The sequence below is a fragment of the Notamacropus eugenii genome, chromosome 4 (assembly GCF_028372415.1).
Source record: "Notamacropus eugenii isolate mMacEug1 chromosome 4, mMacEug1.pri_v2, whole genome shotgun sequence".
In the NCBI taxonomy this organism is placed as follows: Eukaryota; Metazoa; Chordata; class Mammalia; order Diprotodontia; family Macropodidae; genus Notamacropus; species Notamacropus eugenii.
Window position 1 is genome coordinate 463,703,084 of NC_092875.1, and position 13,431 is coordinate 463,716,514.

The 13,431-nt window shown below is 37.6% G+C and overlaps 1 protein-coding gene across 6 annotated transcripts in view; it reads left to right on the forward strand.

Moving 5' to 3' along the window:
- The window catches only part of BDP1 (BDP1 general transcription factor IIIB subunit), a 98,268-nt gene that overhangs the window by 43,427 nt on the left and 41,410 nt on the right, over positions 1–13,431 (forward strand). For 5 of the 6 annotated variants that reach the window (XR_011966479.1, XM_072606291.1, XM_072606288.1 and 2 more), the window contains 4 exons: positions 4,342–4,425; positions 6,185–6,276; positions 10,236–10,422; positions 12,878–13,011. Coding sequence is in view for 5 of the 6 variants with exons in the window: in XM_072606291.1 (XP_072462392.1) it covers positions 4,342–4,425; positions 6,185–6,276; positions 10,236–10,422; positions 12,878–13,011 (497 nt within the window). In the remaining variant the exon portion in view is untranslated. The remainder of the gene's footprint in view (positions 1–4,341; positions 4,426–6,184; positions 6,277–10,235; positions 10,423–12,877; positions 13,012–13,431) is intronic. The other variant, XM_072606289.1, reaches the window with a different exon arrangement.

Consider the following 13,431-nt stretch of genomic DNA (forward strand, 5'->3'; position numbering starts at 1 on the left):
ATAGCCCTGTTTCATTTCCAGAAAATACCCCCCTCTTTGAGTCTATCAGTATTAAATCATCTTCCGTCTGCTGCTTTTCATTAAGCTATCCCTGTGTTACTTAAACACTGCCTCAGAGCAGTCTGCACTGCCGGTGCCTACTTTATCCTCTCATCTCCTCATCCTCTTCATTTCTCCCCCACCCATGTCCTCTGAATTTCCTCTTCCATAATATCCAGTTTCCCTGTATTCTGAACTTCTTTTTCTTATACTTCTGTTTTTTGGTTCTCACCAATATCTGTCTTCCCAACCAGTCACTAGATCCCTGCCTTTTGTCTCCAGCACTGGCTAGACTTTCCTTCATACCTAGAACCCTCCAACTTTTTGTGTGTGTGTATGTGTGTGTGTGAGTGTGTGTGTGTGTGAGTGTGTGCGCGCGCGCACATGCATGTGTGCGTGCGTGTGTGTGTGTGTGCGTGCTTCCCCACTGACACTTTCAGACTTTTATCTTTATCACCATCACTCAGCAGCCTCTTCTTTAAAATCGAGATGACTGAATCTTTCTTTTGCCCTGCATAATCATGGTGGCTCTTCTGTACGGACCGTCAGGACATTCTTGTGCCTTTCTCAAGAAATTCAGCATTTGGACCACTGTCTTCCTCTCCTCTTGAGCTGTCTTCTTCTGCTCTCCACTTCTTGATCTTGCACAGATCCCAAAAGTCTCACTGCAGTTTAAAGCCATTAGAATTTCATACCCTGTACTAAGGACTTCACCATTCATACTGATGCTGCCTCAAACTTCCTAACCTCTTGATTCCTCAGTTTTCCCATTTCACATGACCTCCCTACCACCTCCATCATGAGGAAGGATGGTCACCATTTGGATGACATTCCTCTTTCTCATCATAAGTTTTTATCATTCTGTCTCTTCTTAAGCATCACTCCTCCTAAGCCTATTGGTCTTCATTGTAAACCCCAGCCCCTCCACCATGTGGTACTTTGTCAGGCCTTTGTGCTTGCTCTGACTTCCCTTTATTTCTTTCTCCTCTTCAGCCCTATAGTTAAACCTTGCAGTTGCACTCTGCTTTCTAGTATGATACAGAGTGATCTCACTCCTTCACCTCTTTCTCAGCCATAGGTTACGCTCCCTTTCTTCCTCTTCTCACTTGCGGCTGAGTGAAACTATAGTAACCACTGTTCTGACCGGGTCCATCACAAATGTGCGTTCTTCAGCCTTGAGTAGGCCCTCACTGTGGCTGTGCAGACTTTTTATTGCTCCTCTGTTCATTTCCCTACCCAGCACCTCCCTCCCCCAAACTATTCCAAACCTTCTTTTCTCTCCTCAAGCTTCCCATAGTTTCCCCTACTTTTACAGAGTAAGGACCTTCATACTCACTTTTTTGAGAAAATTGAGGTCATGTGGGCTCTTTGTCTTTCTCTGATCTCAAACCCTTTGATGTCATCTCCTCCTCTCTCTTTTCCTCCACTCTCTGATAATAAAGTCCCTGCCAAGGCCAATCCTTCTACATGTACCCATGATCCCATCCCTTACCATATTCTCTATCAAGTCACTGCCACTGTCATTCTCTCTCCTATCTTCACCATCTCCCTCTTTACTGATTCTTTCCCCATGACTTTTAAGTGCATCCAGTTCTCCTCTAAACTTTAAAAAACCTTCAGCAAGATACACCCCATAGCTTCTCATTTTTTTCTTTTTTCTTTTCTTTTTTTAATATTTTTTCTTTTTTATTATTATTTTTAATTTATTTATTTAACTTTTAACATTCATTTTCACAAAATTTTGGGTTCCAGATTTTCTCCCCATTTGTCCCCTCCCCCCACCCCAAAACACCGAGCATTCTAATTGCCCCTATCACCAATCTGCCCTCTCTTCTATCATCCCTCCCTTCCCTTGTCCCCATCTTCTTTTTTGTCCTGAAGGGCCAGATAACTTTCTATACCCCATTACCTGTATTTCTTATTTCCTAGTGGCAAGAACAGTACTCGACAGTTGTTCCTAAAACTTTGAGTTCCAGCTTCTCTTCATCCCTCCTTCCCCACCCATTCCCTTTGGAAGGCAAGCAATTCAATATAGGCCATATCTGTGTAATTTTGCAAATGACTTCCGTAATAGTCGTGTTGTGTAAAACTAACTATATTTCCCTCCATCCTATCCTGCCCCCCATTGCTTCTGTTCTCTCTTTGGATCCTGTCCCTCCCCAAGAGTGTTGACCTCAAATTGCTCCCTCCTCCCATTGCCCTCCCTTCCATCATCCCCCCCACCCTGCTTATCCCCTTCTCCCCCTCTTTCCTGTATTGTAAGATAGGTTTTCATACCTAAATGAGTGTGCATTTTAATCCTTCCTTTAGTGGAATGTGATGAGACTAAACTTCATGTTTTTCTCTCACCTCCCCTCTTTTTCCCTCCACTAAAGAGTCTTTTGCTTGCCTCTTTTATGAGAGATAATTTGCCCCATTCCATTTCTCCCTTTCTCCTCCCAATATATTTCTCTCTCACCCCTTAATTTCCTTTTTTTAAGATATGATCCCATCCTATTCCATTCACTCTTTGCTCTCTGTCTCTGTGTGTGTGCGTGTGTGTGTGTGTGTAATCCCACCAACTACCCAGATACTGAAAAGTTTCAAGAGTTACAAATATTGTCTTTCCATGTAGGAATGTAAACAGTTCAACTTTAGTAAGTCCCTTATGACTTCTCTTTGCTGTTCACCTTTTCATGGTTCTCTTCATTCTTGTGTTTGAAAGTCACATTTTCTTTTCAGCTCTGGTGTTTTCATCAAGAATGCTTGAAAGTCCTCTATTTCATTGAAAGACAATTTTTTCCCCTGAAGTATCATACTCAGTTTTGCTGGGTAGGTGATTCTTGGTTTTAGTCCTAGTTCTTTGACTTCTGGAATACCATATTCCAAGTCCTTCTATCCCTTAATGTAGAAGCTACTGGATCTTGTGTTATCCTGATTGTATTTCTACAATACTTGAATTGTTTCTTTCTAGCTGCTTGCAATATTTTCTCCTTGACTTGGGAACTCTGGAATTTGGCCACAATGTTCCTAGGAATTTCTCTTTTTGAATCCCTTTCAGGAGGTGATCTGTGGACTCCTTGAATACTTATTTTGCCCTCTGGTTCTAGAATATCAGGTCAGTTTTCCTTAATAATTTCATGAAAGATGATGTCTAGGTTCTTTTTTTGATCATGGCTTTCAGGTAGTCTCATAATTTTTAAATTGTCTCTCCTGGATCTATTTTCCAGGTCAGTTGTTTTTCCAATTAGATATGTCACATTATCTTCCATTTTTTCATTCTTTTGGTTTTGTTTTATGATTTCTTGGTTTCTCATGAAGTCATTAGCCTCCATCTGTTCCATTCTAATTTTGAAAGAACTATTTTCTTCAGTGAGCTTTTGGACCTCCTTTTCCATTTGGCTAATTCTGCTTTTGAAAGCATTCTTCTCCTCATTGGCTTTTTGAACCTCTTTTGCCAATTGAGTTAGCCTATTTTTCAAGGTGTTATTTTCTTCAGCATTTTTTTGGGTCTCCTTTAGCAAGGTGTTGACCTGCTTTTCATGCTTTTTTTACATCTCTTTCATTTCTCTTCCCAGTTTTTCCTCCACCTCTCTAACTTGATTTTCAAAATCCTTTTTGAGCTCTTCCATGGCCTGAGCCCATTGAATATTTATTTTGGATGTTTGGGATACAGAAGCCTTGACTTTTATGTCTTTTCCTGATGGTAAGCATTGTTCTTCCTCATCTTAAAGGAAGGGAGGAGATATCTGTTCACCAAGAAAGTAACCTTCTATGGTGTTATTTTTTTTCCCTTTTCTGGGCATTTTCCCAGCCAGTTACTTGACTTCTGAGTTTCCTTTCCACACCCACCTCGCCTCCAGATCCGCCCAGCTAATGCTTGGGGTCTGAGACTCAAATGCTGCTTCCCAGCCTCAGGGCTTTGGGCGGGGGTGGGGCTGCTATTCAGTGTGAGATTAAGTTCAGGTGCTGGGGGGGGGGCAGGGCCGCCCCAAGGAGTTCAGTTCCCTCAGAGGGTTTATGTGGAGACCTTCAACTATGAATCCGAGCTCCTGCCTGCTTTGGGAGCCCCTGTCCACCGCTGCCCCCACTGCTGCCTCCTGAGGGGGCCCGAGCCATGGGGATACCCCACTCCCCTCTCGGCCACCCAAAAAGACTCTCTCACTGATCTTTGGTGTCTGTGGGTGGAGGGACCTGCGTGGCTGCCTGAGATTCTGTCCCTGAAGCCTGCTCGGATCTGCTCCTCTTGGTGCCGCAGCCAAGGCAGGGCTGGGCTCTGCTCCAGGTCCAGGGTGTGACGGACCTTTCATGTTGGTTTTTCAGGACTCTCTGGAACAGAAATCTCCTCCACTCCGTTGTTGCGTGGCTTCCGCTGCTCCAGAATTTGTTGGGAGTTCTTCTTTACAGGTATTTTATGGGCTCTGGGTTCGGAGCTAGCCTATGTGTATCTTTCTACTCTGCCATCTTGGCTCCTCCCCCTTTCTCATTTTTTTCTTGAAGAAATTGTATATACCCCTTACCATTATTTCCTTTCCCTTTATCTCCTCGATCTTTTTTTTTTCGTTGACAAACATTTATGTTCTTTTTCCATTGCCCTCCCCCTATTCCCATTGGGGAAAGCAAAGGAAAATCACATACTTTTGCCATTTATTAATTGGAGATTCAGTCTTTTGCAACTTGTTATTGAAGTCCTCTGATTTCATCACTCAACTGAAATCACTCTTTTCATTGTTAACAGCAATCTCTTTGTTGTTTGTTCTGTCTCTTCACAGCCCTTTTTCCTTGTTCACCTCTCTAACGTATTTGACACTGTTTGCTACTCTCTGCCCCTGGATATTTTTTCCCCTCTTGATTTTTGTGAAACTTCATTCTCCTTCTCTCTTCTTTTTAGATTGATCATTGTTGTGACACTCGCTAAAACTGTATATTCCCCTAAAACTCTGTTCTGTACCTGCTTTTCCTTTTACCCCCTTTTGGGGAGCTCCTTGGATTTAATGATCATATCTGTGAATTTGACTCTTAAATCTATATATTCAGTCTTAGCTTCTCCCCTGAACTTTAATCTTTTACTTATTTGACTTTTTAACCTTGATATCCTAGGGGCATCTTGAACTCAGTGTCCAAAGCAAAGTTTACAATTTCCTCCCTTACTTCACCCCTCTTCCAGATTTCTCTATTTCTATCAAAGGCACCACCATTCTTCCAATCTCCTACCTTTATAGTCTTGGGGTTATTTTCACCTTTTCACTTTTCCTCGCCCAAACCTGTAATCTTTTGCTACTTCTTCCTTTGCTAAATCTCGCATACCCAATCCATTCTTCTCACACAAGTAATTGGTCCCTTTAAGTTCACCTTCACCTCAGTTGATCTTTCATGTAGCTGCCAAAATGACTTCCTTAGGCACAGATTGGGCCATGTGTCACTCCCCTCATTAAACTTCAGGGTTCTCTGACTTTTAAAGTCCTTTAAAATCTTACTTCAACCTGTTTTTCCAGCCTCATTCTAAATTCTTCTTCTTCCTTACATTCTTCAGGCTAGCCAAACCACCTCTCTCTTCCTCAGTCAGGGCACAACATCTCCTGTCTTAGTACATTTGCCGCCTGCCTCCCCCCTTCTGCCTGGAATGCACTGCTTTCTCACCTTCGCTTCATGGAGTGCCCTCACTTCAGTATTCAGCTCAAACATCACCTTCTACATGTAACCTCATGATTGCTCCAACTGTCAATACCTTACCTCTGAATATTTTATATTTAGTTATCTTGTATCCTGTTTATATTTATTTGTCATATACTTAACGATGTACTTATCATGCTTTCCTTCTTAGAGCGTACTCTTTGAGAGTAGGGATTATTCCATTCTCAAATTTGTGTCCTTAGCATCTAACACAGTGCCTAGAAATACAGTAAGTGCTTAGTAAATACTGGTTGAACAGTCCTTTTGTGCCACCTTAGAAGAACAGTTTCATTGGGATGTCTGTGTTCTGGTGTATTTGTTTAAAATAGTTGCTATCATCCTACATTATATTACAGTCAGATTTTTTATACGTTATATTTGGACTTAGAGGATTTTCTTCTGTTCTTTAAATTCAGCCACTAAATCAAATTTCAAAAACTTATTTTGCTATGACTATTATGTATAAATATGTTAACATTTTACAATTTTCCAGAATCTCGTTGAAAAAGATGAATGCAGCCCTCCTGATATTAATGGAAAGGGAGTCACAGAAACAGGGAGTCAAGCACCTGAAGCTGAATCTCAGTAAGTATCAATAAAAATAATTTTTAAAATAGCATTTAGGGATGGTGGCAGTATTCATGGAGGATGATTATGACTTCAGATTTTTTCATTTTCTTTTGTTTTTCAACTAAATTGTATTTCTTTTCTTTCCTTCCCATAATTTAAAAGTAAAAAAGAAAAACAAAACCCTTGTAGTAAATATGCATTGTCAAGGAAAACAAATCACCACATTGTCCTCATCTAAAAATGCATATCTTATTCCAATTTCTGATTTTTTTGTTTCTACTGGTTGTATTTAAGGTCCATTTTAAGTGTAGATGTGTAGGTTATGAAGCACCTTTATTTTTTTCATTTTTTTTTTTCATTTTTCATCATGATTCTTTTGGAATCGTTTTGGATTACTGTATTGGTCAGAGTAGCTGGGTCTTTTACAGATAATCATCATTGCAATATTTCTGTTACTGTGTACGATATTGTCCTGACTTCCCAGGTTTTTCTGAAACTCTCCTGCTCATTACTTTTGGGGGGGAGTTAGGCTGTACTTTTTTCCCCCAAAATTTATTAATTTATTTTTTCTCAGTGTTCAACATTTACTTCCATAAGTTTTAAATTTTCTCCCCCTTCCTCCCCAAGACAGCATACAATCTTATATGGTCTCTACTCATATATTCCTACTAAATACATTTACATACCAGTCATGTTGCATAGAAGATTTATAATGAATTGGAGAAACCATGAGAAAAACAAAACAGATCAAAACACAATGAAACAACCAAAAAGAAAATAGTCTGCTTCATTCTGTGCTCTGACTCCATAGTTCTTTCTCTGTATGTGGATGGTGTTTTGCATCATGAATCCTTTGGAAATGTTTTAGGTCTTTGTGTTGCTGAGAAGGGCTAGATTTATCAAAATCAGTCCTTGTACGCAGTGACCCTTACTGTGTGTAATGTTCCCCTAGTTCTGCTCACTTTATTCAGCATCAGTTCATGTAAGTCTTTCCAGGTTTTCCTGAAATCTACCAGCTCATCATGTCTTATATAGCACAATAGTATTCCATTATGTTCATATACCACAACTTGTTCAGTCATTCCTCAATTTATGGGCATCCCTTTGATTTCCAGTTCTTGACCACCACAAAAAGAGCTGCTATAAATATTTTTGTACATGTGAATCCTCTTCCCATCTTTATTATCTCTTTGGGATACAGCCCTAGAAGCAATATGGCTGTGTCAGAGGGCATGTACATTTTTATATCCCTTTGGATGTAGTTCCAAACTGCTCTCCAAAATGGTTGAATCAGCTCACAATTTTACCAATGATGAATTAGTGTTCCAACTTTCCCACATGTTCTCCAACATGTATCATTTTCCTGTTTTGTCATGTTAGCTAATCTGATAGGTGTGATGTAGTATTTCAGAGCTATTTTGATTTCTAGCTCTCTAATCAATAGTGATTGAGAGCATTTTTTTATGTGACTGTAGATAGCTTTAGTTTCTTCCTCTAAAACTGCTTGTTTATGTCTTTTTACCATTTATCAATTGGGGAATGACTTGTGTTCTTGTCAATCTGACTCAGTTCCCTCTATGTTTTAGAAATGCTGGTCATTATTTCTTATAGCACAATAGTATTCCATCACAATCATATATCATAACTTAGCCATTCTTCAACTGATGGGCATCTCAGTATCCAGTTCTTTGCCACAACTAAAAGAGCTGCTATAAATATTTTTGTACATGGAGGTCCTATTTTCTTTTCTTTGATCTCTTTGGAGTATAGATCTAGCAGTAGTATTGCTAGGTCCAAGGGTATGCATGGTTTTGTAGTTCATTGGGCATAGTTCCAAATTGTTCTCTAGCATGGATGGACCATTTCAGAGCTCCACAACAACAGCAGCATGGAAGTTTTAGAAAGAAACATTTACTTTTAAAAAAAGAGACAAAAGGGCATCTCTATCTGGTATTGTTCTTTCCAGTCATCACCAGTAGAGTGTGTTGTTTCCCAAGCCCGGATTTGTTCCTTATCACCCATGTGACCTGGCAGCTCACTCCATCTTTCTGGGCTCCCTCATCCGTAAAATGAAGGGTTGGACTAGGCGACTTTCAGGTCCCTTCCAACTCTAAATTTATGTTCCCTGTCATGAGAAAAAGTAGTGTCACGTGCATCAAAGGGAACCAAGTGGTAGATCTGCAGTTGAGTGGGGGGTAAGCATTTATGTAGTGCCTACTGTGTGCCACACATTGTGCGAAGTGCTTTATAATTTCTCACACAGTGACCTTCTGAGGTAGATGTTGCTATTGTCCATATTTTATAGTTGGGAAAACTGAGGGAAGCCGGTTAAATGACTTGCCCAGGGTCACAAAACTAGCAGGTCTCTGAAGCATAATTGGAACTTAAGTCTTCCTGACTTCAGTTCTCTACACTTTATCCTCTGTGCCACCAGGGGCCTCTCTCTACGTCACTACATTTTGAGTAGCAGATAATCAGGACCCATGAAGCAATGCTGTCACACTTAGGTGTGCTTATTAGATCCAATGAGATATATAAAAATTCTCCATGTAAACAAAATATAAGTTGATTTTAAAAAAAAAACTTATTTTTTTCCAATTACATGTAAAAACAATTTTTAACATTCTTTTTTAAACATACTGAGTTCCAAATTCTCTCCCTCTTTCTTTTCCCTGCCCCCTTATTGAAGGCAAACAATTTGCTTTGGTTATATATATTCAGTCATGCAAAACACATTTTCATATTAGTCATGTTGTGAAAGAAAATAGACCAGAAAAAAAACCCAATAAAAATAAGATTAAAAAAAGTATGTTTTGATCTGCATTTAGACTTTATCAGTTCTCTCTCTGGAGGTTAATAGCATTTTCCATCATGTGTCTTTTGGAATTGTCTTGGGTCATTGCATTGCTGAGAATAATTGATCATAGAGCAATATTGCTGTCACTGTGTATGCTGTTCTGATCACTTCAGTTTGCATTAGTTCGTGTAAGGTTTTCCAGTTTTTTCTGAAACTATCCTGCTCATTATTTCTTATAGCACAATAGTATTCCATCACAACCATGTACCACAACTTGTTCAGCCATTTCCCCAGTTGGTGGGCTTCCTGTCAGTTTCCAGTTCTTTGACACTACAAAAAGAGCTGTTATAAGTATTTTTGTACATGTAGATCCTTTTCATTTCCTTCCCTTTTATTTTTTATCTTTTTTACATAGCAGTTTTATAGTCCTCTGGGCTAAGTTTCAAATGGTCTCCAGATGGTTGGGTAAGTTGGTTTAGTTCACAACTCCTACACATACAGTGCATTATTGCCCCAGTTTTCTCACCTACCCAACATCCAACATTTTTCTATTCTGTCATGTTAGCCAATCTGATAGGTATGAGGTGATACCTCAGGGTTTTAATTTGTATTTCTCTAATCAGTGATTTAGAACATTTTGTCATATGACTAGATAGCTATGATTTCTTCATCTGAAAGCTGCCAGTTCATATCCTTTGATCATTTATCATTTGAGGAATGACTTGTGTTCTTATAAATTTGAATTAGTTTTCTATTTATTTGAGAAACGAGGCTTTTATCAGAGAAACTTTTAGCTGCTTTTGTTTTTGGAGACTGTTTAGTTCATTCATAACATATTTTAAGCAACTAGAATACTTTTCCTCCCCAATATATTCTTTTCCCCCAGTTCTCATCCTTCTTTGTCTTTCTCCCTTTCCTCTTTCCCTCTGTTTTTGTTTTTTATAGAATTTGAATGAAGTGCTTAAAAGGTGACAAGGATCAGTTTGGGTACGCATTTCTAGCTTTACAATTGATAGTAATGAAACTTTTTACAAAGAATTTTTAAGAAAATGTTTCACAAAATGAGTTATATTTCAAATTGTCTTAGTTATTCATGTGTTATAAAACACACTGAATAACACATCATGTGTTAGGGAGAAGACATCCCTTATTTTATCATTTCTTTTGTTTTTTCCAGTGAACAACATGGTTTACAAGAAACTAATAAGGCAAGTACTTTCAGACCAGCGAGGTTACTGAGAGGTCGAATGCAGAGACCAGAGCCACATATAGGTCGAACAGCTGGCCAGAAAGAAGTACTAGCAGCAGAAGACAAAACTGGAACTAAGGAAGAGGAGGAAAGTGAGCCGAATGTCACCAGAGGTGTAAGTATTCTTTTCTTTTTAATTAAAAAAAAAAAACTCTTTGATGCAAGATCAGATGTAATAGTTTGTTAATCTAATGATACAAACAAGCCAAAATCCTGTGGTTAGCAGAACAGATTTCCCAAGTATAGAAAAAAGAGGGAATCCTAATTTACCTGAATTTTGAAGAGATCTTCTTTATGCATAATCTGTAGCCAGTCTTTAATTCCAGAAAGATCTCCAGGGATATCTCCCATAACCTCTCATTTAAATAGCCCTTACTTTCCAGTTGACCCTTCCTTTCTACCCCTGCCTCAGCAGTAGTTGTTTGCTTAGGAGAAAAGTAATTTTTAATCTTGACCCAAGTAAAATATTATTTAAAAAGATAAATACTTTTCCCTTTTCAAATACATGATGAATTTTTTCTTTGATATAATTGACATTTTTCTGTACTAAATAACATGTATAAAATAATCTCTGTCAGCCTGTTATGTCTGTGAAGTTCATTATGATGACCTCGGAATCTAATTTTAGATTTATATTAAATAGTAAAACCTTTCAATAAAGTTGAAACTAGATATTTTATAGTGTACAAAAGTCTTAGTGCAGCTTTAAGATGTAATAACTTCAGTTAGTGCTCCAGACTTACAAAAAATGACATTTGAAAGGTTAATAGTTTAAAATGTTAAAATATTTATGTTTGTGATTAAAATTCAAAATCACAAGTTTTGTGTTAGTCGCTTTTTAAATTTTATAGAAGCTTTTATCAGCTGCTGCTTGGTGACTGAAAGCATTGCATTTGTAATCCTAACCTTAATTAAAATCACATAGAAATGAGGTTTTGATGCATACGTGACAGTTTTGATATAACCACACAACAGAAAGTCTGATGGATATCAGATGACTGTGGTAACCAGCAAGAAAAGTTATTAAAGCTTAATATTGTGCTAAGACTTTTGGAATACCCTGTGTACTGATTGTGTAGATTTGGTTCAGCTGTCAGTATAAATGCCTTCCGTGACAGCTGGAGCACTTAGGGGACAAAACCAGTGTGGCTGTCCGAGGCATTCCTAAGTTGGTCAGTAGTTAAGACTGACAGTGTTCTATAAATAATATTTGTTGTCTAAAATTTTATATTCCCTGCTATTATTTTAAAAACCTAGTAGAAATCAAGTTTTTAAAACTGAATTATATTTCCTTTATGTGTAATCAAATTAATTTTTCTCTGATCGTCCCTGATAGATTCTTTACTCTTCATATTATTTAATCTTTTTATCTTGGTCTTAGCATTTATTATTCTTTTTAATATACAGTGAGCATTCAATAAGTACCATCGATTGGCACCAAAAGTCTGACATCAAACTTTGAAATGATAACTGTGAGGTCTGTGTACAAATGTCATATCTTTATTTTTGTTGATCTCGTTATAGTGGTCAGTCAACAAAACTGGTTAAATACAGTGGTCATTGTTAGTACTATCCTATCAAAGTTAAGGAACACATCTTTCCATTTATTAACATCTGAAATATAATTGTGCTTAATATACATTGTAATTGTGTTTTGTTGAGTTCCTTTTTATTAAAACCAGTCATGTGAGTATATTTAAAGTAATAAATGAAAGGGATCAATACAACTTCCTTATAAACAGATTTAAATAGTTTTTGTTTTCAGGCTACCATTTGGAGTATTGCAGTGACTCCTTATGGTTCATGTGATCCCTAGGGATATAATAATAGCAATAACTGACCATATACATTATTGCATTTGGTCCCTGTTTGAATAATATATGGAAGGAAGGATACTGAATGAAGAATTATTTGGAAAGATAACTTTGGGGGTCATGATTTGAAGGGATAACGTTCTGGCAACTTTTTGTGTGTTAATAAAAAGGGAATAAGAATGGGTCATTAGACATGTCAAAATAAGAGGAAAAAGGAAATAGAGACATATGAAATGTTATCAGCTATTTAAGAGGAGTATTGAAAGGACAAAATTTAAGGAATCATGTTGGAACTTTATTTGTAAATAAAATACCTTGCCTTTTTTTCCTTTAAATCTACAGTAGCCTGGATTTTCAAATGAAGTTCTTTTCCCCATTGGGTATTTTTTTTCCTCCATTGAAAGTCCTATTCTTGATGCCTTTTCGTGATATGGAGTTGATTTGTTCTCACAGGCTATCCCAGTAGATTCTTTTCACATCAGAAGGCTTCTGTTACAAACCTGGTTACATGTTTTGCTTTGCACATGGACCTCAGCATAGGTAAATTTAGAAAGACTCATCAGAAAGTCTCGTTTTCAGACAATAGAATTTTTGTTCACAGAAACTCATGAAGTTTACTGTTGTGTGGAGGCATCATTAATAGAGGAATTACCCACAGCAATAAAACTTTTGAATTATTGAAATAACAAGTACATTTCTTAGAGTAACAGTCACAATGTGAAAAGTATAAGATGTTTGCCATTTTTTATTCTTAAGGCTCAAATGCAGACAGAAGATCAATCATTCAGCAAGTTAGATGTTGGGGACAGTAGTTCAAAGAGTGAAAAAGAAGATGTAATTTCTCAGAAGTTAAAAACAGTTGAGCCTGAGACTGTTAAGGAAAATCAGAGGTAAGTGCATCACAAGAACTGATTCAGTTTTGTCTTTGTACTCCCAGGTCTTACCACATAATATATGCTTGATAAATACTTGTAATTGATTGGTTTGTAATTGAAAATTTTATATTTATACATGATAATTTTTCCAAAGCTTAGCTGGAAGGACTGAATGACTAATCCATTTTTTACCACATCTGTGGTCAGTTATAGGGAAGACATAGGAAATTTCCTTATTCTCACTCATGAGCAAACTTGGAAACCTACTATTTTAAGTTTTTGGAGGTTTGAAAGCTTTTTTTTTTGTTAACATTTCTTAATTTTTTATCCTTTGTATGACTGGTTTTGTTAAATTATCATTTCTCTAAGGTTTCTTCCTTATACCTTGTAGAGTATAAGATTGTAGAACAGTGATGAAAATTCTACTTCAGCCTT